The sequence below is a fragment of the Mustela putorius genome, unplaced genomic scaffold (assembly GCF_011764305.1).
Source record: "Mustela putorius furo isolate JIRA1106 unplaced genomic scaffold, ASM1176430v1.1 tig00000460_pilon_pilon_pilon, whole genome shotgun sequence".
NCBI classification, from domain to species: Eukaryota; Metazoa; Chordata; class Mammalia; order Carnivora; family Mustelidae; genus Mustela; species Mustela putorius.
Genome location: NW_025421389.1, coordinates 6,346,701 through 6,372,686, shown reverse-complemented (window position 1 = coordinate 6,372,686; position 25,986 = coordinate 6,346,701). Strand labels below are relative to the sequence as shown.

Sequence of the window (25,986 nt, the reverse complement as noted above, 5' to 3'; positions counted from 1 at the left end):
AGGTGGTAACAGACTGAACCCTGCACCCTGGTATTTGCTACAGTAAAGGAAGATGGTGGAGGTCAGCCTGCATCTTAGAGAGGGGCAGAAAGATCTGCAGGGGAGTAGTCTAGTCCAGTGCCATTTTAAAAGAAAAGCTTTCCATCTTGGATATTAATGTTTTATTGGAAAAGGTACATAAAACCATCTACGTACACAACCCCAAGTGAACGTAACACGCAAGCCACCTTCTTTTGTCTTAGAAAAACTTGACTTCTTTGGAGTAATGTCTTGCCCATTCCAGCAACAGTGTCCCAGTTAACTTGGCTCCTTTTCCTCCAGGCTCAAAATAAAATAAAACTCCTCTACCAAAGAAGGGGAAAAAAAAAAAGAAATGCATTAGGTATGTCTCCTCTTGAATAGAAAAGTCGTGCCAGGCACTTCACATTGTTACTGAGGCAGGTAGTCATTCATTCAAAAACTATTTATGGAGGGTTTTACTGTGTGCCAAGCACTGCTGGGTAATAGGTACGGAGTATTGGGTAACTCCAGACATAGTTCCTCCCTGGGTGTGACAGGTGAGGAGACAGACTCAGAAAAGTTTAATACTGTGCCCAAGTTAAATCACTAGTAAATGTGAGTTCACGGAGTCCTCCTGGTGTGTGGATAATATAAAGCAAAGGGCCTGCTCTTACCTGGGGTCAGGGTTTGAACTGAGAGTCTCTGGCGAGTGAAAAGAGCCATATCTTTTAAGGGGCCTCCAGTGGTTTTGTGAGCTTGGTAATGGGTTTTGAGCTCAGCCAGAGTAATGTAACGCTTCATCATCCGAACAAACTGTACATCCACCTATATAACAGAAAGGAATGTTTAGGCAGTTCCTGTCTACTGTGTTATTTGCTTCTTGTGGGAGGTTCTTAGGGGCAGAGCTGCCAGTGTTCTGTTCTTATCCCCAAAGCCAGGTAACCTCTTTTGGGTGTAAGAGCTGGACTGTGTACCTTGACCTAAAGACAGCACACACCTTCCTCCCTCGCTTTGTCCATCCTTTTCCTCTCATGAAATAGGAAAAATAAGTACTCTTTACCATGGACCATTTAGGGTTGTCTTCTTTGCTGGATGGGTCATAATAGGGACTGTTTTTCTCAAACTGTGTGTGATCTGGGTAAGCCTCCTTCACAATCTGAAACCAAAACCAAATCTCTAATCATTTGCCTGTACAGTCAACTCCATGGCCAATTTTTAACTCAAGTGCAACTTTCTCTTCTGACCCTGTACATACTCAGCTCTTCTGCCTTGCTGTAGAGCCACTATATCTGGAAATAATAATACAGTCTAGAGCAAGCATAGGAAATCAGACCTGTTTTGACAAAAATCTTGAAAGTAGGTTTTAAAACCACGTATTAAAGGTTATTATTGGTACCACTGTTTTTCCACCTATAGTTAATATTATTCTAATAACTTCTGGTTTGAAAGAGCCATCATCAGGCCTGTTTTTTGAGTGAAAGACTGAGGCAGAGAATGAAGAGAAGTCTGTACCAGTGGGACTGAACTGAGGCTTCTCTTGTTACAGTCCTTGCTGTACTGGAAAAGGCCAAGGTGGTTTTACCATATTCTTGTGACATCAGGGATGGGAAGGAGAGTATTTCTTTTTTGTTACAGATCTAAGCTGTGTTCCTTTATATCGATATGAGTAAGTCTCCTTGAAGGAAGAGGGATTAAGATTAATGCTTATTGTACAACTAACCTTCACAAGTCCTGCGATGCCTGGCTCTTTGCAGTTGCTATGGTAGAAGAAGGCTTCTTGCTCCAGCTTCATGGCTCGAAGGAAGTTCCGGGCCTACCCAGGAGAGAATAAACAACAACTATCCTCCTCACCCAGTGGAAAGCACCAATTAGCGGAATCAAGTCTGCTTTATTGGATGAGTTTTTCTCTTACAGTTTCTTCCCCATTCAATTCAATACTTGCCTTTGCTGAGACACCCAGACTGGTATGCAGACACTGGCCAGAACACAGGCCATTTGTAAACTGTATGCAGAGGAATTAAGATAGTTTTGAATATACAGTTTGGGATCTTGGAAAAAAACAATGCTGGCCAAGAGATTCTGCTACTGAATAAGTCCTAAAAGGGATTCAGGCATTTCTTTGACCCTGGGTCTCAGGGCTTGCTCTTACCCTCTTACCTGGTAGTTGCGAACACCATCCCAGCATGCTGTCTGCTTGGGCTCTGCTTTAAGATCCTCAATGCTGAACTAGGCAACAGGAAATGAATTCATTCATTAAGCAGTCTTGGGGCCAGTTGGTAGCATATGGAAGTAAAAAGGTTTTTCCCCTATGTTGAGGGTGCCACTTGCTGTAGTGGAAGTCTGTAGTTTACTGGGAAGTAGTTACACGAAGCCACTTCTATTGGGCAAATGTAGAGTTAGCATTGCATTATCTTGTTATCCTTGCTAATTAAAAGGATTAGTGGAATAGATAATTTAAATGATAAAATAACCTATTGGTTATTCGTATTTCACTCATTAAACTATTATATATTTCTATTTTCTCCAGGCTGTTACTAAAGCTGATTTATATTAATTCAATGAATATATACTAATTGTTGCCAGAGAGATACATAGGAGTATGGTAAGTGTCAAGAGTAATGCAACTTAAGTTTGAAACGTTGCCCAGATCAGGGGTTGGCAAACTACAGCTTTGTGCCCAGGCCTGACTTTGTAAATAGTTTTATTGGAGCACAGCCACACCATCTGATTACCTATTGCCCATAGCCATTTTCTTGCAACAACAACAGAGCTGAAACAGGAACCATAAGACCCCAAAACCTAAAATATTTATTATCTGGCCTTCTACAGAAAAAAGTCTGCCACCCCTTGCCCTAGATAAAGGATTCACAAAAGAGTTGATGGTAGTAAGTACTGCTGATTTTATTCCTTATAATCTATTCCCTAACCCTACCCTTCTAAGAAGTTGGTGATAGAACCCTGTGGTGTCCCATATTCACTTCTCACCTAAAAAAAAATAGCTTGAAGGGATTAGAGAGGTATCTAGTCTCACCTTCACATCGACACCTTTCTCTAGTCGACTTTCTGGCTCGGACTTCATCAGCCAGTAACTGCTTAGATTCTTCCCACAGTTTTTAGAGGCTGAAGTCTTCTCAGGGCTGGAGTTACCCATTGCAGCTAATGCCCCTGCTGGGTTCTTAGTCTTGGTATGTTTTCCTGCTGGCCCCTTATTGTCTGCAGTAGAAGCAAAAAGAAGAAACTGGTGAGAAGTAATGCTCTGTGTGGGGAAAGCACATTCTTTGGAGTCAGACCTGGATCCAAATCCTGCCTCTGTCAGTTACTGGCAGTAGCAACTGAATTGCTGTACTTCAGTTTATCTATAAAAATGGGGCAGGAATGCCCACCTTACAGGGTATCTCCTGGATTATCCATTCAGTGGGATAAAAATAGTGTTCATGGTTTTGGGTTAGGACTGACAGAGTCCCTGGTTTCTACTAAGTAGAAAGTGCCTTTGCTGAGGCTCTCTCTCCAATAAGGAAACCGAACACCTCCTCCACAGACTTATTTTGAAGATTAAACAAGGTAGTGCAAACAATGGGATTAAATAATGGTTGACACTATAATAAATACTCAGTACTAAGATTATTATCACCAACTTGTGGTTCTTTTTTGCTTGCTCACTGTACTTTCTGGCCTGCCTCCTGCTCCTTGAGGGTGCCAAGAGATGTTGGATAAGATAGCTCATTCTGGACTTCGAAGACGTGGCAAAGATGATTTTTTCCAAAGAGAATTAGAGCAAGAGTGCCTGGAATGTCGTAGGCACTCAATAGCTAAGTTGTTCAATTCTTACTATATAAACTCTATTTGTTATCCTAACAATAACTCAGTTAATCTACATAATGTATGAGATGTTCTGTTCATCTGCTAAATGTGTCCAGATTACACATTTCAGTAAACGGTATAATCAGGAACTGTCCCCTGGTCTATCTGAATCCACACTTCATGACCATATCTTACTACCTCTGAAGGTAGTATCATACTACCCAGGTCCTGCATTAGCTCTCATTAAGTATCATTCACAGAGGTCAAGTAGTTTGATCCTCCGTAGCCTAGTTTTTAGGTGGTCCCTTTGGAGTTAAGCACACTGCAAACACCATTATGTGTTGTTAATAACGCAATGTACTATAGTCAGTCCTAAAGCACTTTCTCTACCGTCAGTTGTTTTTTTCCTGTTCATCTTCCATTCGTCCTCATGAATCTAAAAATGGCATCACACTTTCTTTGCCTTTGGAAAGCCTTCCCATTTTTTTAAGGATGGACTCAAGTTCCACTTCCTTCTTAAGGTGTTCCTCCCTGCTCTCATACCCTTAGCCATGGTTTCCTAAGACCCTTTTCACTTATGTCTGTTTGCATTTTCCATGAGAGCACAACTGTATTTTCTTTGCCTTTGTACAAGCCACCCTGTATCTACACCAAACAACTACTGCTTCAGTGAACAGAAGCAGCTCTGGGTATAAGCTTGGTGGGAAGAGGAAAGAAGATGGAGGGCAGTTAAGGATAAAACACCAATCCACAAAGGATTCTCCCCACAGGCAGGGATTTGAAAGTGAACAGTATTTTTTTTTTTTTTGAAGATTTATTTATTTGAGAGAAAAGAAGAGTGTGTGTGAGAGCCTGGGTATGAGCAGAGGGAGAGGGAGGAAAGAAGCACCCTCCCCGCTGAGCACGGAGCCAAGTGGGGCTCCATCTCACCCTAAGCTCATGACCTGAGCCGAAAACAGGAGTCCCACGCTCAACCGACTGAGCCACCCAGGTGTCCTGAAAGTGAACAGTATTATACAGATCCTAGAGAAACTTTTCTTTACAGGGCTACCTTTTTGCAGCTCAGGGGCAGCTCACCTGGCCCCGCAGCCCCGCCGAGCCTCTTCCGGGGTTTCGGCATGGTTTCCCTGCGGGGGTCGAAGAGCAGAGGATTCCAAATCAACCGAGAAAAACAAGACGCAGCTCTGTTATCTGCCCCCAGAAACCTGTGCAAAGCAAGATGGAGACAACGAGAGAAATCTGAGTCTCAGCCCCGAGGGATTTTTGCGGAGCACCGATGCAACCGGCCTTGAGCCCCCTCAAATCCTTCCGTTACCTACGACCCCGTTTCCATCTTACAAAACCTGCTGCTAAAGTCTCATCGGTTCTCTCCCTGATCTTTCTCTCATTCATTCACCATTCTTCCGAGCCACTGATCCCACAACTCCGCAGAAAAACCCCAACCAGGCTCCAGAAGGCCGGCACTGAGTCCCCCGCCAATACCCGAGCTAAGTAGTACCACAAGGCACTTTTGCGCCGCGGCCCTGGGGATCTCTGGGAGTTGTAGTTCTGCTCTGGCATAGACCCGGCTGAGTCTGAGCCATGAGGGCGCTGGGTGCACTACAGCGCCCAGGGTACACTGCGGGGCCTGGTCTGTGCCCTGCCCCAGGTCACTGCGTGCAGGTTCTAGCTGGAGAAGGAGCTACTACTATGTTGCGGAGCGGCTGCGGGCGGCTGAGAGGGTGCTTCTACTACCTGCACGGCGCTCTGCGGGCCCCCGCCAAGAGCGGTCGCCGGAGCTTGGTCTCCTGCATAGATCGTAAGACTCACTCCTCTGGTGCAAGTGTCCGGTCCCTGGGCGGGCAGGGGGTGCCGTGGTCTGAGCGCCCACAGAGCGCTTGTCACCCTCGGCTCGCTCTGGCGGTCACCTGGGCCACCACCCCCAGGCTCACCTGCCGGTTCCCTAATGGGCTTTCCCCGCCGGCTGGTCTCCCCATTTTGTTCACCGGATTGCTTCTCTGACCGCCCTCGCTCTCTGCGGTCTCCATCTGTGGCGCCCATGGGCCTCGTTTGCTACTCTTTCACCCACCTCCAAACTTGTGGGTGGGAAGCCTGGCGTTGGAAACACGTGCTGCAGGCGGTCCTCTGGCTTTTTAACCCTATCTTCCCTCCTGCCTACGTCACGGGGGCCCTCTGAAGACCAATGAAGATAGGAGAATACTGCTTGGTCTTGGTTGCTGATGATATTTGTTAATTGTTCAGGTCTTCCACAAACATACTTGGTAGTATCAACCTCTTGATAACAAGTTTTTTTTTTTTTTTTTTTTTTTTTTTTTTTTTATTTTTTTTATTTATTTTATTTATTTGACAGAGAGAAATCACAAGTAGATGGAGAGGCAGGCAGAGAGAGACAGTTGATATCAGGTTTGAATAAACTAAATAAAACCATTGATAACAAGTTTACTTGATGAGGTTTAATAATAAATAAATTCATTTAGGGTTTTATGATGAACCTCACAACTCTGAGGGAGATTCTGTTACTATCCCTACTTTCAAATAAGTGGTGGGTGCATAGAAACTCCTGGTGGTGTTTTGTCTTGTCTTCATCCTAGGTGGTAAAGGATAGTACAGATGTAAATAGCTGGGGCTGGTTGTGGTGGATGAAGCGAAGCTCCTTTAAGTGATGCAACATTTGTTCAGGTAAATTTTGTGACTTAGCACCTATAGTTACAAAACACTTTTAGTGTTGAAATTCCCGTTGAAAAATAATTACTACTGAAAATGGGAAACTACCCAGAGTTGACAGACCTGAATGTCTTCAGACACCGGGCAAATAATTTGGATGCGAGTATGGGGGAGTGATGGTGAGCCTAGCCCCACCAGGAATAACCGGCGACTTTGTGACTCTGACCATTACATAATCGTGTTTTTGTCTTCTGGAAAAAAAAATCTTTTTAATAAGTGTCACTTTTCTTTATAACAGATTTGGTATGAATCCCTTTGATTGACACCCAGATCTATGACATACACTAGGATAGAATACCGTTTTCCTCTCCCTGTCCTAAAACTCCTTCACACGGTGCTGCCTGTTCTAGCAATTGGACTTAGTTAGGTAAACAAGGTCACCCTTGCTGATAACAATGCAAATAAGGAGTTGTTCTGGTAACAAATACATTAAATATTTAATAGGTTAATATTAAATACTAAATAACAAATAGGTTACATGGGCTACAGTATTTCTAGCAGCTGCTTGTGTAGGTTGAGCCCATGAGGTACCTTTACACCTTTTTATTTTATTTTATTTTTTTAAAGATTTTATTTATTTATTTGACAGACCGAGATCACAAGTAGGCAGAGAGAGAGGAGGAAGCATGCTCCCTGCTGAGCAGAGAGCCTGATGCGCAGCCCGAAGCCTGATCCCAGGACTCCGGGATCATGACCTGAGCCGAAGGCAGAGCCTTTAACCCACTGAGCCACCCAGGTGCCCCACCTTTACACCTTTTTAAAATAAAGTACCTCTTAATTAGTAAAATGAAAGGAAACTTACCCTTTCAGTGTATCATTCTACATACTAGAATATAAAGTTAATGGGAGTGATTGACAAACATTTGTTTCATTGCATATTTTAATAAGTGAAAAATGATTTTTAAGAGAATTATGATTTGTATTTTACTTATTATGTGGTATACATATTCATTATGTATACTTCCCTCATCCTACAGATGAGGAAATTTACTCAGTGTCTAATGCAGCCGCCTCATTTTACAATGGGATAACTGAAGTGGACTGAGGTACTTGACTTACTGAAAGTTGTACATTTAATACATTTAATAACTTCAGAACCAGAGCTCAAACACCTGATGGCTTGTCTAGTGTTCTTCCACTACACTTTGCTGCAGTGTCACAAGCATTCTTTGAAACTCCAAGGTTCTCAAATAGAACTGTTGATTCTCTAGTGAGGTTTCTACTTTGGATGCATTTAAGATTATGTTCTTTAGTTATTTGTTTTTGCCTGTTGCTTACACTTAGGTTGTTATACAATCAGGGGTTTCCTCATCTCATTTGGGCCCACTTTCCTTCCTTTTTTTTTCCCCTCCCTGAGATAGTGAGTGTGTGTGTGCATGTACAGGCATGTGGCAGTGGGGGAGCGGGAGCGGAGAAGGGCAAAAAAAAATTTTAACTTAAATTTAATTAATTAACAAATAATGTATTATTAGTTTCATAGGTAGAGGTCAGTCTTACATACATAACACCCAATGCTTATTGCATCACATGCCTCCTTAATCCATCACCCAGTTACCCCATTCCCCCATGTCCCTCCCATGGAGCAACCCTCAGTTTATTTCCTATGATTAAGAGTTTCTTATAGTTTGTCTCCCTCTCTGATTTCCTCTGGTTTTATTTTTTTCCTGTCTTCCCTATGATCCTTTGGTTCTTAAATTCCACATATCAGAAGATATGATAATTGTCTTTCTCTGATTGACTTATTTCACTTTGCATAATACCCTTTAGTTCCACCCACATTGTTGCAAATGGCAAGATTTTGTGTGTGTGTGTAGGTGAGTAGCGTTGCATTGTATATGTGTATACACCACATCTATCTGTGGATGGACATCTGGGCTCTCTCCATAGTTTAGCTATTGCAGACATTGCTGCTATAAACATTGGGGTACAGGTTCCCTTTTGAATCACTACATTTGTATTTTTGGGGTAAATACCCAGTAGTGGAATTGCTGGGTCATAGGGTAGCTCTATTTTCAACTTTTTGAGGAATCTCTATACTGTTTACCAGAGTGGCTGCACCAGCTTGCATTCCAGGCAACAGTGTAAGAGGGTTCCCCTTTATCTGCATCTGGGAAAGTGAAAATCTTAAGCAAACTCCGCTCCAAGGGCAGAGCTCAACCCAGGCTGGATCTCATGACCCTGAGACCATGACCTGAGTCGAAATCAAGTCACATGCTTAATGGACTGAGCCACTCAGGAGCTCCATGCCCTTTTTCTATTTAGCTTTGCCATTTTACATTTTACTATGTGTTGGCTTCTCGAACTCTGCTAGTAACTCTGTCCAACTTCCTTAAGTCTGGTTTTTATTTTGTTTGTTTTTAATGTATTCTGGGAACTGAGATGTTTTTACTTAGTTACCATGCTTTCTTACGTATAATTTGCTTTTTAACTTGCCTTTTCCGCTTTTTTCTGCCAAGTAGTGCTCTCATTTTATTGGCATTCCTTTATCAAAAAGTGGGTTGGATATTGTATTTCAAAAATGTGTAATTATGTTGTATATACTTGCACACAAGATTTTCATACAGTTGATCCCTAATATTTATTTAGGATACAATTCAAACCTATTTCTTAAAACATTTTGTTTCTTGACCTACTTGTTTTACTCTAATAAAAATAATAGTAAATGTTTATTGAGCTCTTTGCTGGGACTGAAATTCTGTAGCACTTCTCTTTATACTATAAGATTTACATTATCACCATTTATGTTATGCTTTGTGTAAATGGACTATATTCATTTTTGTAACCCCAGTACTGTTCCGTAGTAGACATTCAATAAATATTCTTTTGTGAATGGTCTTTAAGCTATGATCTACAAGAGCATTTCTGCAAGACTTCTGCAAACAAATGAATGACCTCTCAGTCAGGAACCATGAATTGTTTATTCCTAACCATATTCCTGTGAGTAACAACCAACATAAATTTCTGCTCTATCCAGGTTTCTCAAAGTAGCCTAATCTCTAATCCTTATAAGTATTCCTTTCTGAGATTCTCCAATACAGACCGACTGCTTTTTCCTGGCTCACATAGCCAGCCATTACTGCTGCTTATGTCTGCCCTAAAGAAACTGACTCTGCAGCCTGCTCTTCTTCTCTAATGGAAGGATTATGCATCACTATTAGGCACTGAAATAAATTCTTATTAATTGTGGCTCCATAGTCTTACTTTAATGCTCTTTAGCATCACCTCATAATGACCACATATTTAGCACTAAAGGATGAAACCTCAGTAGGTAATACAGAGCCTTGCACTTCTTCTTTCCGCCCTATATTGTACCTCAAGGCTTCGCTTGGAAAAGTATAGGCATACACTCTATTTTTTCTTACACACCTGCGGCAGGTTGTCCTTTCAAAGTGACAATAGTAAGAGACAACAAAAGAGACATAAATATGAACAACATAAGTCTGAGTCACTCTGTGTATGTTGCTGATCCTGATGCAGATTCCCTGGATTTGTGGTCCCATCTTTTCTGAATTGGCTACACTATTGCCAAAAGGTGGTTTTCACGGGAGATTTGCCTAGGCTGTTTACTTTCAGCTCTGGCCTGCTGCTAACTGGAAGTCTGCATCACTGCAGAATAAGAAAAATATTTTATACCTTACTTAATTAGCTAGTTGACTTTGATGTCTGCTTTCTAATTCAGTGTGATCTTACTCTCTGCAGTTTTTTTTTTTTTTTAATCTGTAAAAAATAGTGTTCGTGTCATTTGGGGAACTGGCTATTTAAAGAAAATGTATGAAGTAATGATACTGTGAATTGGTAGTCATTCGGTTTATATTAGTAGAAATAGTTCTCTTTCTCCTGAAGAACATCACCTCTGATAAAGGACTACTTTGGTGTAGTCTTTTATTAGGTGTTTAAAGTTCTAAAGAAACTTCTCCTAATGAGGCCACACTGTGTTATTTGTTGATGTCAATTCTCTGTCCTTAGCTTTTAAGTATCTTAAGCCCAAAAGTGAAGGAATTACCCAAAGTCACATCACTGATAGTTTATGATAGAAAATGTTCTGAGAATGCTAAATCCATTGGCTAAAAACAGATATAGTAGGGCCTTAACCCTGTTTTCAACACTGAAGACTTTTTTTTTCATCATCAATGTTATCAGTGAATGTCTGGGATTTGCCAAATGCATAGCCTTATTAGAAGATCTTTCCCTTAATTTGAAGGTAAACCAAAGTACACATATCTTCCTTTTCCTATTGACTTTTTTTTTTTTAATTTGTTTATTTGAGAGAGAGAGAGAACAGAAATAGGAAGAGAGAGCATAAGCCAGGAGGAGAGGGAGAAACAGGCTCCCACTGAGCAGGGAGCCTGACATGGGGCTCGATCCCAGGACCCTGGGAACATGACCTGAGCCAAAGGCAGATGCTTAACCAACCGAGCCACCCAGGTGCCCCCTCTTGATCTTTTAAAATGGATATGTTGAAACAGACAGCTATCCAGATTCACAGATAGGACAGATTTTCCCAGGATACTAATACAGAAAAGGTAGGACATTCTAAAGGAAAAAAAATGTTTACTATAATTTGAGGGTCAGTGTATGTTTACTATTTTTTTTTAATGTGGACTTATGAAGAGGAAGAGATAAATAAGAGTACCGAAAGAATAAGCAATTGGGAGGTAAATGAAGCCAGCCGATCCACTGGGGAGGAAAGAAGAAGGGAAAAGAGATAGTATATCAGATATTATCAACAGATCATATATAATATATTAATGGTGGGCAAGGACATTCTATGGATGTTAAAGGTTATACTGCATATGAGAAATGCTATAGCATGTTCCCTGTCTCAACTTCACGCCCCTTGATATTGGCACTACTCTTCCCTGACCCCTGTCCTGGCACTGAGTATATGCAATCTTACCCACAGCTTCCGTGGGACTGAATGAAGAGCAGAAAGAATTTCAGAAAGTGGCCTTTGACTTTGCTACCCGGGAGATGGCTCCAAATATGGCAGAGTGGGACCAGAAGGTGGGAGTTTTCCTTGTGGCTAGACATTCCAGCAAATGCCCCCTGTAGTGACCCTGTCTTCGTCCCCTTGTAGTCCTGACTGTTCTGTGTTTATTCCCCTTGCACAGCTCTTAATGCAAATGAGAGTAGTGGTAATGTGATTCTTTCCCTCATCTTGTAGGGACTAGTTTTTTGTTTATTTTTTTAATTGTACATAGATTTGTATACTCTTAAAACCAAGGCAGTTCTGTTGATGATTAAAAGGAACTTTAATGCTAGAAAACCAGTGCTTATAGAATGTATTTTAACTGCTACTATAGATAACAAATAGCCTGTTGAGTTAAGGTAGGATATACACACTCCCAAATGCAAACCTCTTAATCCCTCATTGTGCCTTTTGAAGAAAAGTTCGTCTATGAACCCCTTACTGATGACCCTGTTCTCTTTTTGTATGTAGGAGTTGTTCCCAGTGGATGCAATGCGGAAAGCTGCTCAGCTCGGCTTTGGGGGAGTCTATGTACGAACAGATGTAGGTGGGTCTGGACTGTCACGGCTCGATACATCTGTCATCTTTGAGGCCTTGGCGACAGGCTGCACCAGCACCACAGCCTATATAAGCATCCACAAGTGAGTGCCAGAGCTTGATGAGCACAATGAAGTACTCATCAGGTCATCAGGTTGACTGGGAAATTTCAGATAAATAGGGAAAAGTTCATCTTTTCAAGTTGATTGCTGTTGAGGAACCAGACTATAAAAGGTCATGATCTCAGGGTTGTGGGATTGAGCCCCGTGTCGGACTCCACACTGTGCATGGAGCCTGTTTGGGATTCTCTCGCTCTTCCTCTATCTCTACTCCCCACCCCCCCCTTACTCCTGAGCACATGCACTCACTCACTCTCTGTTTCAAAAAAAGAAAAAGTTCATTCTAGGTCTGCTGCTGCCTCTCAGACTTGAATCTGTCATCTTATTTGTATGTTGCTTAGCAAATGAGGTCTGTCTGCCTTCTAACAAATCCTAGATTGAGCTGGAAACAAACAGACTTCTCCAGGAGAGTGGTCAGGGCCCTGTTCCCATCTTTCTCAACCCAGAGATGAATCCCCCTAGGAATTTATCTAAGTACATATAACTCTTTGGTTTTTAGGGAACTCATTTAACCTAAAAATAGCATGGACATCCAAGTGAGAAACACTTTGGCCCTGCTTATCTCTGGGTAGTACAGGTTCCATGAATATGTTTTAACCAGGCCTTTCCTTTAAAGTTGAATCTTCTTGGTGGTGACTTTCCTCTTCCCACTCTCTCTTCCTGCTTGGCTGCTTGTCTTCTCTTGCCCCTTCCCTTCCCCCCTCAGATTTCCTTTTCTCCATATGAGCTCTATCATTGTCTTTTCTTCTTGGTATATCAGCATGTGTGCCTGGATGATTGATACCTTTGGAAATGAGGAACAGAGGCACAAATTTTGCCCACCGCTCTGTACCATGGAGAAGTTTGCTTCCTATTGCCTCACTGAACCAGGTGGGTTTGCCACACCACCAGCAAGACGTAGTGGGGGTGCTGCTCAGGTGAAATCACGGAGCACTCTCTCATCCCACTGACACACATCTGCCACGACGCTGGGTTGCAGAGTAACACATTCCCATGGCCTGTTCTCACAAGCCTAAGAGTGCTCTAGGGCAGAGTCTCTCCAGGCTGCACATGGGAGCCTCCTTGTATTCAGTGTGTTGGGAGATGGAAAATGGTCTAATTGCTGTCCACAGTTTTCACCAAATACGGAGAGTTCCTCTGGCTATCTGCATGTTGAAGTATGAAACACTGAGCTGTTGGTTATAAGGGAAGATTTCCTTGGAAGTGGAACTGTGCTGGGGCCCCCTTACCGTCACTGACTTTCTCCCCCACCTTCTCTGCTTCCTTTTGATCCCTGCCTCAGGAAGTGGCAGTGATGCTGCCTCCCTTTTGACCTCAGCGAAACGACAAGGAGATCATTACATCCTCAATGGCTCCAAGGTACCAGCATGCCCACCTTACAGAACACCTTGGAGATTGTTTCCATCTTTCTGCTGACATCACCTGGATCCTTGCTATCTACAAATTAGTATTTCCTAGGAGTTTTACACATTGGGTAGAGAACCTCTGACCTGTTTACCTTTATTTACCTTTACTTTCTCAATTTTCTGATCTGAGTCCAGATAATCCTGCTCATTTTTGTCTGTCCTTTTTATAGTCTCATCAGCTAGATTCCCAATTCCCCAGTCAGCACAGGTTCTTTTTACTCCTCCTTTACCCCTCTGTACCATCATGCCTCTTGGTGTCTTACTGTCAGGAGGACTCTGATTGTTTTCCCGGGTGTTAGGCTCCAGGGACGGATGTGTTTCCTTAACCCTGTACACCCCCTCTCCAACCCCCAGGCCTTCATCAGTGGTGGAGGTGAATCAGACATCTATGTGGTCATATGCCGAACAGGAGGACCAGGCCCCAAAGGCATCTCCTGTATAATTGTGGAGAAAGGAACCCCTGGCCTCAGCTTTGGCAAGAAGGAAAAAAAGGTGAGTGGCTCTTGGACACAAAATAAGGCAAGTTCAAACAATTCAAGAGTCTGGCACCTGTCAGACCAACCTCTGTTCTGTTTTAGGATATAGGTAACATATTTGCTAACTTGACTTGGACACAGTTGCTTCTATTAGGATTTCAACAGGAGCATATAGAATAGACTAGGGCATGGCTGAAGGATCACACCTCTGGCACCATGGCAGAGTGCCTCAGTAAGCTGATCAGCGTGAGAGATTTCTCGGACATCTGTCCCACCTTCACTTTTGGCCTGTATTTCTTATCCAGCTTCTTATTTTGGCACATTCTTTTATCCCAGGAAGAAATACTTACAGATCTGGTGGTGACTATAAGTCTTAGGGATGAAAAGCATATGGGCTACTTTTCATCTTTAAATAAAAATAAAAGAAAACTCATTGGAGATAATTGTGTTTCGGTAATAAAAAGGGAGAGTATTTCCACAAGTGCTTTGAAAAGACAGTCCTAGGACCTAGCAATCCCATAGCCAGACCATGAATAGTAGATGTATGATTCCATAGCTGTAGCTTGTGGGAAGATGAGAAGATGAGACCCATTCAGACTTGTTAGGTCAGGGGACCAGAATACTCATCTCCCCCTACTATGTACTGTTACAGTTAGGATTCTAGGGGAGAAGTCAGGTAATGAAATGACCCCTAACTATACTTCTCCTTTTTTAAAAAAAAAGATTTTATTTATTTATTTGACAGAGACAGAGAGAGAGATCACAAGCAGGCAGAGAGGCAGGCAGAGACACAGAGGGAAGCAGGCTCCCTGCTGAGCAGAGAGCCTGATGCAGGGCTCCATCCCAGGACCCTGAGACCATGACCTGAGCCCCTGATTTTTGCCAGGTGGGGTGGAATTCACAGCCAACCCGCGCCGTGATCTTTGAAGATTGTGCAGTGCCTGTTGCCAACAGAATTGGAAATGAAGGACAGGGCTTCATCATTGCCATGAAAGGACTGAATGGAGGGAGGATCAATGTTGGTGAGAATACAGCGGGATGGGGCAGGGAGGCTGCCAGGGTGGGGCAGGCAGCACTGTCCTGGCTCAGTTGAAATGTTCACATTCTTCCTTTCCAGCTTCCTGCTCTCTAGGAGCTGCTCATGCCTCAGTCATCCTCACCCGAGACCACCTCAGTGTTCGGAAGCAGTTTGGAGAACCTCTGGCCAATAACCAGGTAATTTCCCAGAGGCCCCTGAATCTGCTTTCCATGCTGCAAGAGACCTGCTCTATGGCCGATATTCTCTTGGAGGGTGAGGCTATGAGTTTTCACTGAAGTTCTGCCCCCATCTTAGAACTTGTGTTCTGATTTTATCAATAATCTTTCAGGAGGAAAGTAGGCTTGGAACTCACATGGCAGTACATTTTCTTTGTAGAAGAGGCAGGGTCTTTGAAGCTTGGGGTCAGTTAGAAAAGGGACCTCATGAGAGATGTCTTATAGAGGGTCCCGGATCAGTGCTGGTCTAAGCCTGTGTATCTTGTCCGGTTCTCTTCTCCCCTGTTGCTGTAGTACCTGCAATTCAAACTGGCTGATATGGCAACAAGACTGGTGGCCTCACGGCTGATAATCCGCAACGCAGCAGTGGCTCTCCAAGAGGAGCGGGAAGATGCAGTGGCCCTGTGCTCCATGGCCAAGCTCTTCGCTACGGATGAATGCTTTGCTGTGCGTGCTGATGCCCTCTGGCTGTCTTGGGTGGACAAGGGGCCACTACTAGGTCCAGGGATATTAAGAACCATTAGTCTACTCCTGGGGTGCTGCAAAGATCACCTTGGGGCGTAAGGATATAAATGAACTCATGAGAGGCCTGCTTGGGAGCTCTCAGAACTGACTTTTTACCTGCTCTGTGCCATTACACACTCAATCCTGTCACTGTCATTCTGTTGTGTTCTAGACGAGACACTACCTTCGGAAGAAGGTTTGGGGCAGCCCCATGCCTCTTGCTCAAATTTAGCACTAGGCTGTGCTTAAAATGTCAAGGGCAGAACTATTTCCACATGAGGCTACATTGTCACTAGATGGCATCATAGGAAGTTCACATGATCCCATTCAAAGTGCTTGTGGGAGGCTTGTCCCCTACAGATAATAAAGTAAGAAAGGCAGAGCTCTCTGAGTTGCTTGCCTGGTGGGAACTGACAAGTTTAGTAGGTAAACTTTCCATGTCATCTAACCACACAGAATATGGAGCCCCTCTTTGGGCTTGGCTCGTTATCTGTAGGTTGTTCTTCCTCATATTAGTTTACAGCAGACTGCCAGATTAGGGGCTGGGGTAGAAAGAAAAGCCTTATGTTCCACAGTCTTCCCCCAGTCAAAGATGTCTAATCCCTGTCTCCCTGAAGATCTGCAACCAGGCTTTACAGATGCATGGAGGCTATGGCTACCTGAAGGACTATGCTGTTCAGCAGTATGTGCGGGACTCCAGGGTCCATCAAATCCTAGAAGGTAAAAATTGCCAGAGCTGTTCTCCAGAATGCTTATAGGATCACCACTTTTCCCAGCCTGTCTGTCCCCATGCTGACTGGTTCTGAGGGTTCCATCAGGCCCTGTTGTCTTTTGCCTTTCTCCTTCCTCTTTCTCCTGACCCCGCTCTGGAGGTGTTTGTGGATGCCATACAGAGCACTAGCTTGGGAGTCCAGAGGCTCTGCTTTGTCACCATGAGTAAGCTATCAAATCACTCCATTTCTGCTTTTTTTCCTCTGCAAATTTTAGAGAACACTCAAATTCAGATAATATGTGGGAAAGCATTTTGAAAACTTCAACAATAACTCTTTTATAAAGTACTTGTTTCTCAGGGATCTCAAAACTTCTGTACAGGGCAGATGTGAGCTGATTGGATCACAGGCAACCTCTATAAATTGACAATACTCTATCAATATTGCTAATGGATTTTTCAGTTAACTAAATCATATGGGTATTTTTCTTGGCAATCATAGACTGGAATGGGCTGGAAAATGTGTGAACTGCTGGAGGCTGGTTCAGAGCATTGGCCTTTTCCTCTCTCCACACAAAGTGGGGATGTTTTAAAACTGCATGACTCCTCTCTCAGTTGGCGTAGGAAGTGGTTATGTGGTTAGGGTTAGTTATGTGGTAGGAGCCAGGTGGGGCAAAAGCTTATCTAAGTGACCTTCAGTGATGCAGTGTGGGGCTGCTTCCAAAGAGGCACAGGAAAGACCTGAGGGCATTGGTGTCTCTGTCATTTTCAAAGCATTCTTGAACCTGAGGAGGTGCCAGAATCTTTCAGAGGGCTTGTGAAAACAGATTGCTGGGCTCCACACCCAGAGGTACTGAGCCAGTGGGTCTTAGGCTTGAGCATTTTGCATCCCTATTAAGTTTTTCAAGTCAGACTGCTGCTGGGTATCTGGGAACCACATTCTGAGACATGTTACATCCGAATCACAGGCTTCTAAAAGTTAGACTTGCTTTGTTCTACAGATCTCATCCCTGGAATAATGTCAGTGAGCTCAGTCACTGGTGCTCAAGTTCCCCATAGGCTTTTTTGTGTTTACTTGTAAAGTTATTTCCCTACCCTGCATTTAGGAATGACAAGTTTAGTAGGTAAAGAAGAAATGGTGAAAGCCAGGTACATTTATTTGAGGCCATGCCATCATCCGCTTACAGAAAATTTGGGGCTCTAGTCTCACTTTGTTTCATTGTGGACTTTGTAATAGGATAAATCTGCAGTTTTAGATTTGATTTTATTTGAGATATGTGATTACTTATTTTTCATGGAGGTTCATATCTCTCTTTGCATTAAAAGCCACTATAAAATGAAGCAAGAAGGGGGCACCTGAGTGCTCAGTGGGTTAAAGCCTCTGCCTTTGGCTCAGGTCATGATCTCAGGGTCCTGGGATAGAGCCCAGCGTCTCTACTCAGCAGGGAGCCTGCTTCCTGCTCTCTCTCTCCCTGCGACTCTGCCTACTTGTGATCTCTGTCAAATAAATAAATAAAATCTTAAAAAAAAAATGAAGCAAGAAGTTGATCTTTCAGGGAAAATATTTTTGTCCTCTTAAAATTTACTTTTCTGATTACAGAAGAAATTGATATATTTATTGTTGAAAGCTTATAAAATATAGGAAAAGTAAAATAAAATTCATGTTTCCATATTCAGAATTAATATTTTGGATTCCTTTTATATGTAAATCCAGAAAATGTCCTTTGGGGCTTTTTCTGTGTTTTTGTGGGTACATATTTTTTAATGTGAAATATAGTTGCCATACAATATTATATAGTTTCAGGAGGGCAAACACAGTAATTAAACAGTTGAAATAGTTTGAGAAGGAAATATATTAACTCTTCTTTAAATGTTTGGTAGAATTCCCCTCTGTGGCTGTCCAGTCCTGGTCTTTTCCTGGTTCAGAGTTTTTTGATTGCCAGTTTAACTTTGTACTCATAATCAGTCTGTTCAGATTTTTTGTTTCAGTCTTGGAAAAGTGTATGTTTCTAAGGATTTATCTGTTTCTTTCTTCTAGGCTGTCTATTTCTCATTTTGGTATATCATTTTTCATGGTGGCCTCTTATAATCCTTTATGTTTTTGTGGTATTGGTTGTAACTTCTCTTTCATTTCTGATTTTACTCATTTGACTTCTCTCTCTCTCTCTCTCTCTTTTTTTAAGTCTGGCTAAAGATTTATCAATTTTGTGTATCTTTCCAAAGAACCTGCTCTTGGTTTCACTGAACTTTTCTGTTGTTTTTTTAGTCTCTGTTTCATTTATTTCACCCTGAGCTTTATTATTTCCTCCTTCTGCGAACTTTGGGTTTGTTTGTTCTTTTTTTCTAATTCCTTCAGGTGTATAGTTAGATTGTACATTTGAGATTTTTCTTGTTTTTTTCTTTTTTTTAAGTAGGCTCCACCCCCAATGTGGGGCTTGAACTCATGTCCCTAACTTTACCGACTGTACCACTCAGTTGCCCCAGTTTTTATTTCTTGAAGAACGCCTATATCACTATAAACTTGCTTGTTAGACTGCTTTTGCTATGTCCCAGAGATTTGGAACTTGTCTTTCCACTTTCATTTCTCTCATGGTATCTTTTTATTTCCTGTTTGATTTCTTTTTTGACCCATTTGCTATTTAATAGCATGTTGTTTAGCTTCCTTGTGTTTTTACCATTTTTTTCCTGTAATTGATTTCAAGTTTTATACCATTGTGGTTGAAAAAAACACTTAATATGATTTCAGTCTTCTTAAATGTATTGAGAGTTGTTCTGTGGTCTCCTTACATGTGACCTTAGAGAATGTGCACTTCCAAGTGCACCTGAACAGGATGTGTATTCTGACATTTTTGGATATGTTCTGTATATATCTGTGAAGTCCTAATGTCCTGTCTGTTCTAACATGCCATTCAAAGCCACTGTTTGCTTACTGATTTTCTGTCTGGGTGATCTGTCCATTGATGTAAGTGGGGTGTTAAAGTTTCCTACTATTATTATATTACTGTAAGTTTCTCTCTTTATATCTGTTAGTATTTGCTCTATATACTTAGGGCTTTGGATTGGGTGTGCAGATATTTATAATCATTATATCCTCTTGTTGGATCAATCCTTTTATCATTATGTAATTACCTTCTTTATGTTTTGTTATAGTCTTTGTTTTAAAATCTGTTTTGCCTGATATAAATATTGCTACCTTAGCTTGTTAAAAAATTTTCCTTCACTTAGAATATCTTTTTCTGGGGCACCTGGGTGGCTCAATGGGTTAGGCCTCTGCCTTTGGCTCAGGTCATGATCACAGGGTCCTGGGATCAAGCCCCACATTGGGCTCTCTGCTCAGCTGGGCCGGGGGTGGGGGGGGTGCTTCCCTCTCCCCCTCTGCCTGCCTCTCTGCCTACTTGTGATCTCTCTCTCTGTCAAATAAATTAAAAAAAAATTTTTTTTTAAATATCTTTTTCCATCCCCTCCCCTTCAGTTTGTATTTGTTTTTAGGTCTGGAGTCAGTCTCTTGTAGGTAACATATATCTGGGCCTTGTGTTTTGTTTTGTTTTGTTTTTACCCATTCAGTCACCCTTTGTCTTTTGATTGAAGTATTTACATTTAAAGGAAAGGTGATACTGTTAGATGCGTGCTTACTGCCATTTTGTTAATTGTTGTCTGGTGGTTTTTATTCAGTTTCTTTTTTCTTTTCTTGCTGTCTTCCCTTGTGATTGATGACTTACCTTAGTGTTACGCTTGGGTTCCTTTCTCTTTATTTTTTGTACATCTCTTACAGGTTTTTCATATGTGGTTACCATGAAGTTCATATATAACACCCTATTATATAGCAGTCTATTTTAAGTGATGGTTGCTTAAATTCAAACACGTAATAGGACCACATTTTTAGGACCCTCCCATTTTATGTATTTGACATCATATTTTATGAGCCTCTTAACTAATTTTCTATAAATAAGTGATTTTAAAATTACTTTTTCTTTTCTTTTGACCTTCATACTAGCTTTATAAGTGATTGATCCACTACCTATGTTAAATGTTGCTTTTCCTGTGAAAATTTTTTTTAATAAGTTGCTTACTCCTAGTTATTGCCTTTTCTTTTCAACTTAAAATAAGTCCCTTAACACTTCTTGTGAAGTTGGTATAGTGATGATGAGCTCCATTAACTTTTGTTTGCCTGGGAAACTTTTTTTAAAGATTTTAATTATTTATTTATTTGTTTATTTATTTAAGAGAAAGAGAGAGAGCACCCAAACGGGGAAGGAGCAGAAGGAGAGGGACAAGCAGACTCTGTGCTGAGCACAGAGCCTATTGTAAGACTCAATCTTACAACCCTGCGAAAATGACCTGAGTCGAAATCAAGAGTTGGACGTTTAACAGATGAGCCACCTAGGTACCCCTGTCTGGAAAACTCTTTATCTATCCTTGTAAGGTAGACTATTCTTGATTATAGGGTTTTTTCCTTTCAGCATTTTGAATAACATCATGTTGCTTTCTTCTGGCCACAAAATTTCTGCTGAAAAGAATCAGCTCATAGCTTTATGGGTGTTTTCCCTTGTACATAACTATTTGCTTATAAGAGTTCTCTTTATATGTAATTTTACCATACACACACACACACACACACAAACATATCGTGGTATGGCTCTCCTAGTTTATCTTGTCTGAGACTCTCTCTGCTTCTAGAAATGAGATGTCTCTTTTTTCCCCCCAGAGTAGGGAAGTTTTCAGCCATGATTTCTTTAAATAAGTTTTCTGCCTCTTTCTCTCTTCTCCTTCAGGGACCCCAATAGTGCAAATGTTAGTATAATTCATGTTGTCCCAGAGGTCCCTTAACCTATCCTTTTTTAAAATTCTTTTTTTTCTTTTTGCTGCTCAGCGTGGTGCTTTATTCTACTCTGTCTTCCAGATTGCTGATCCATTCTGCATCCTGTAATCTGCTGTTGATTCCCTATAGTGTATTTTTTCATTTTAGTTACTATACTCTGCAACTGTTTTTTGTTTTATGTTTTGTGTCTCTTTGCTGAAATTTTCACTAAATTAGACTACTCCTCTCTCAAGGCCTCTGAGCATCTTTATGACCATTATTTTGAAACTTTATCAAGTAAATTCCGTATCTCTATTTTGTTCATTTCTTTTTTCTGAGGTGTTGTTCTTTCATATGGAGAATATTCTTTTCTCCTCATTTTTGTTTTTGTGTATCAGGTAAGTCAGACTCTCCTGGTCCTGAAAGTAATGCCCTGTATGGAAGGCATCTATCTTGGAGGCTCGGTAGTGCAATCCCTCCTGGTCTCTAGAACCAGGCACTCCCAGGGTGTTCCCTATGTGGTCTGCATGTGTTGTCCTGTTGTGTCTGGGCTGTGACTACTGTGGGCATGCTGGTAGCTGGCTACAAGGCCTACCTGTGAGTCTTGGGGGTGTGTTAGTGGGCAGCAGTGACTTTGGGTGGGGGCGGGCAGTGGTCCCCACTGAGGTTGCCTGCCAGGTATGGTGGTTAGTACCTGATTGGAGGGAAGTGTGCTGAGTTGAGTGTGTTGAGCCCAAAAGATCTGCAGGCAAATGCCAGGGTGGGACAAGCAGTGCTAGCAAGGTAGAGTGGGTGTCAGATCTTGCTTCCAAAGCATCTGGCTAACTAAGCTGTAGGAGTACAAGAAAAATAGCACCTGCTAACATTTCCATTCCCAGAGAAAGTTCCTACAGATCCCTGCCCCTCTGGCACACAGCTGAAAATTAGTCATTAAACCTCCCTCCTGTGTGACCCAAGAGCTTTTCAAACTGCTGCCTCTGTGCTGGGCTCTGAATGACTGACTGATACTGTGTGTGGGCCCTTTATGAGTAGTGTCTCAGTTTCCTGTAGCCCTCTGGCTCTCCTAAGTTAAGCTCCACTGATTTTCAAAGCCAGACAGTATGGGGCCTCCTCTTCCCAGTGAAGATCTCCAGGGCAGGGGCTGTCTGCTGTGGGACTTGAACTTCTCACTCCTCAGGAAGGACCTCCACATACTAGCTTGTGGATCTTGTGCTCCTGCTTGTGGGTCACTGTGCTGTGGGTTTGGTTCCCAATCGTCTCTACTCCTTCAGCCTTCTCATGTGACTTTTTCTTTATATCTTTAGCTATGGAATAGCTGTTCTGCTAGAGTTTAGGTTCACAGAGTGAGCTGTGCCGTACATAGTGGGAGCCTTAGTGTATCCATGGGAGGAGGTGAGCTCAGCATTTTCCTACTTGGCTGTCTTCCCCTGTCCCAGGAGAGGTGTTTCTAAAGGGTAGATTCATTCCTTACTTCCCGACATTTTTCTGTACTTTGCAGAGAAGTCTGTGATAATCCATCCCACTCAGGGCTCAAGCAACAGTTGTGGTTAGAGCTGCTACTGCCCTGAATGAGGCTTGGAACACCTTGGTTTAAGCTTTACCAAGCTCTCAGACTTTGCTGCAACTAAATCCTTCATTCTTCCTCCCTCTTGCAGGTAGCAATGAAGTGATGAGGATGCTGATCTCTCGAAGCCTGTTTCAGGAGTAGTACCCAGACTTGATGTTCGCACGTGATGGTTAATGCACAACCCGAATGTTTCATGTGGACTGTTAAGTTACAGATGAATCATGGATGAGACTGAAGGGCTCAGCTTTTCTAGGTGGACCCAAAGTGGTGGAAGCAGCAGCAGCTATAGGAATGGGACAGAGTCCTCAGCAGAACTAGAGGAGTTGCCCTGATTGAGAATGTTACAAGAAGACAACAACAAGACACTCCAACAACAAGAGGACTCCTAATGAAAAAAGGTGACCAGTGAAGACTCATCACCAAGTCAGAGTCCTTTTTTGGATCCATGTTATCCTGATCTGTCTGCATTTGGTGGTTCACTGAATCCCTCTTCCAGGGATCTGAGCACTTCCACTGAGGGTTTTTCCTGATGATAAAGCAAAGGTGTGGGAAAGGAGAAATGGACAAAAAATGTCCTCCTATCTTTTCTTATGCTCTACTAAAGATGCAGAAGGTTTCTGTGGGTTGCATTTCCTTTGTAGTACTCCTATGAATGTAAGTAATGATAAAGTGAGTATTTGGGAAACCTTACTCCTAGGTGTGATTTAGGGTATATCTGCACTTGTACACTTTCTGAATATCAAGGGCTGAAGTTATTTGAAACTCTGAATATTTGTTGTTTTCTTTTTTAGAAACATGTGGTCTAAGAATAGTATTTAAGTTTCTGTAACCCTTTCTGATAAGTACTTTGAGCATAATTTCTTTCTATGTGAGTTTAAGGAAATGATAGGCATATAGAAGAGAGAGTGACCTGGCAAAAGTGATAAAGTTGGAAGGGATTCATAAACAAGGTAGAAATTAAAATCAAACTTTTATGAAAATGTGTAATACATAAAGAGAACCAAGAAAGTCAGTTTTAGACAGGAAGGAACCAGGAGCAGGAAAAGTACAGAATTTGTATGGGACCTGTTTGCAACTTTGTTGTGTTGTGCTTTGGGCTTGGCTTGGGATGGAAAGAAAATGTAAGTTGAATCTGGATGGAGAGTTATGAAAACCAAAGTGTGGGTTTTATCTCCTAATTGGAGAAACTGAGAAGGTTTTTAATGAAGATATGTTGAGATAATTTGTCGGTAAAAACGTTCTTGGAATGCACATGCAGAATGAACATGAGTAGGGAAAGACAAGATAAGGCATGTCCAGTCTGTAGGTTCTGGAAGTAATTAAGGTCTGAGGAAATTGAGCTCAAGCTTGAAAGGTAAAGAAAAGAGGAGAAGTGAGCAGATACAGACCCATGCTTAGAATGTTTGCTGTGGAACATGGAACATGAGGGTCTCCCTGGTAATTGGGCTGCTTTCTGGCATTTACTTCTAATGCTTCTGTTCAGATTTGAAGCAAAAATAGGTGTTGTATTAATGTCTTTCTATTTGTGTCCCTCATAAGAGAATGATGAAATGCTATTACTACAAATGCAACCCACACTGTCACACCCATCATTACTATTCAGAGTTCAGTTTCCCGGCAGCCTAGCAAGGGACTTGACCTCTGTGACAAGAAGTTAGGGACATTTCAAGCTAATTTCTATCACTGTTTATTTTGCTGTTCCATAGATGAAGCCAAAAGGAGCAGAACAAATATGTCTTAAGGAACAACCTGTGCCAGGTGCTATGTTACGTGCAGGATATACACGGATAAGCAAACACAACTTAACTTGGATGGACTTACAGGCCTGGAAGGCTAGAAATTAGATAACATAAATTCAGTATGTGGTAGCAGAAACAAACACATTTACTAAGTACACTGGGGCACAAGTAGTGTTGTGGCTCTACATGATGGCCTCAATGAAAATTGGATTTCCAAGTTGGCTTCATAATTTCTTTAAACTATCTCCCCTTGTAATAACTCATACAGTTACTATACAGGGGGAAATCTGATTGCTCTGATTATATGTCCATTTAAACAGAAGAATGTTTAGGTCACCCATTAAAATTTTCATCTTTTATAGATTCAGTAAATTAGAAGTATCTTATTTACTTATTTGCTTTAGTGCTTATCTGGTTATACTTTTATTTTAAAAACACTTCTTCAAAGTACTTTTCTGCAGATTATCTCCTATATCTCATGATTTTCACAAGGAGCTCCTTGCATGAGTATTTACTTAAGATAATTCTGTTAAATTGATCTGAGTTGAATTGAGTAACAACCGTGATGAAAACAGCAACTAACAATGTTTCTGTTCAGTTAAGAGACTGAACTATGGATTCAGGCTCCCATATCTGGATTTGATTGCTAGCTTTGCTCACTAACCATGTGACTTTAAGAAAAAAACACCTAAACTCTCTGTGCCTGTTCCCTTATGTATAAAATGGAGATAATAAGGATCTCTGCCTCATAGGGTGGTTGGTGAATCAAGCGAAAGAATCCAAATAAATGGCTTTGAATAGAGTACATTAAGCACTCAAATATTAGTATTATCAATCTCATTTTATAGGTGAGCATAGTGAACTGTAAAGAGATTAAGTGACTTTCTCAAACGTATACAGGTAGCATACTGAAGTGTTAAGACACATCTCTGCCAAGAACCTTTAAAAAGTTAGAATCGTGACTAGTAGTCATTTAGTGCTGAATATCAAATATTTCTGGTCTGCCTCTCTTCTAGGTAAGTAAGTGGCAGGATTGCATCTTCCTTCTGCCAACTTTACAGAAATATATATATATATATACCTAAACAGATTTCTAAGGTTTCTCCCAGGATCTTAGAAGGGACCCAGAGCTTAACTTTCCTTAATTTCACAGTAAATTTCTTATGGTCTGTCCTCTTTCCTTTATCTGAACATCTCCATATATATTCTTCTACCCAAAATTTGTTTTACATTTGAAACTCAGGCTGTTATCCCTAGGAATTATGATCAGCCAAACACCATATGAATGAATGCTCTCCTTTTGAGTGTGGATGGGTGAGGAGTTCCTGCCACAGCGTCACAACAAACCCTGAAACAGCATGGGTCCCTGTGTGCCCACTTCAA

General features: G+C 41.7%; 2 protein-coding genes across 14 annotated transcripts; one reads left to right on the top strand and one right to left on the bottom strand.

Annotated features, from left to right (window-relative positions):
• Positions 1–146: 146 nt before the first annotated feature.
• On the bottom strand, positions 147–5,883 carry THYN1 (thymocyte nuclear protein 1). Of its 9 annotated transcripts, none has more exons than XM_013062148.2 (9): positions 5,733–5,883; positions 4,879–5,006; positions 3,032–3,213; positions 2,158–2,226; positions 1,943–2,002; positions 1,721–1,813; positions 1,061–1,156; positions 675–825; positions 147–344 (listed from the first exon to the last, which is right to left on the bottom strand). In XM_013062148.2, the coding sequence occupies exons 2-9, from the start codon at positions 4,919–4,921 to the stop codon at positions 298–300; spliced, it is 741 nt and encodes a 246-aa protein (XP_012917602.1). In that variant the 5' UTR covers positions 4,922–5,006; positions 5,733–5,883; the 3' UTR covers positions 147–297. The 9 variants fall into 9 exon arrangements, with proteins under 9 accessions (XP_012917602.1, XP_012917601.1, XP_012917598.1 ...); XM_013062147.2 differs by lacking the exon at positions 5,733–5,883 and adding an exon at positions 5,198–5,319; XM_013062144.2 differs by lacking the exon at positions 5,733–5,883 and adding an exon at positions 5,117–5,303.
• ACAD8 (acyl-CoA dehydrogenase family member 8) lies at positions 5,368–25,423 on the top strand. Of its 5 annotated transcripts, XM_013062141.2 has the most exons (12): positions 5,495–5,599; positions 6,393–6,480; positions 11,429–11,529; positions 11,966–12,135; positions 12,911–13,020; positions 13,433–13,509; positions 13,911–14,048; positions 14,919–15,054; positions 15,150–15,247; positions 15,581–15,733; positions 16,366–16,510; positions 22,953–25,423. In XM_013062141.2, the coding sequence occupies exons 3-12, from the start codon at positions 11,497–11,499 to the stop codon at positions 23,003–23,005; spliced, it is 1,113 nt and encodes a 370-aa protein (XP_012917595.1). In that variant the 5' UTR covers positions 5,495–5,599; positions 6,393–6,480; positions 11,429–11,496; the 3' UTR covers positions 23,006–25,423. The 5 variants fall into 5 exon arrangements, with proteins under 5 accessions (XP_004764017.1, XP_004764016.1, XP_012917595.1 ...); XM_004763960.3 differs by lacking the exon at positions 6,393–6,480 and having other exon boundaries at positions 5,368–5,599; positions 16,408–16,510; XM_004763959.3 differs by lacking the exon at positions 6,393–6,480 and having other exon boundaries at positions 5,368–5,599.
• Positions 25,424–25,986: the final 563 nt, after the last annotated feature.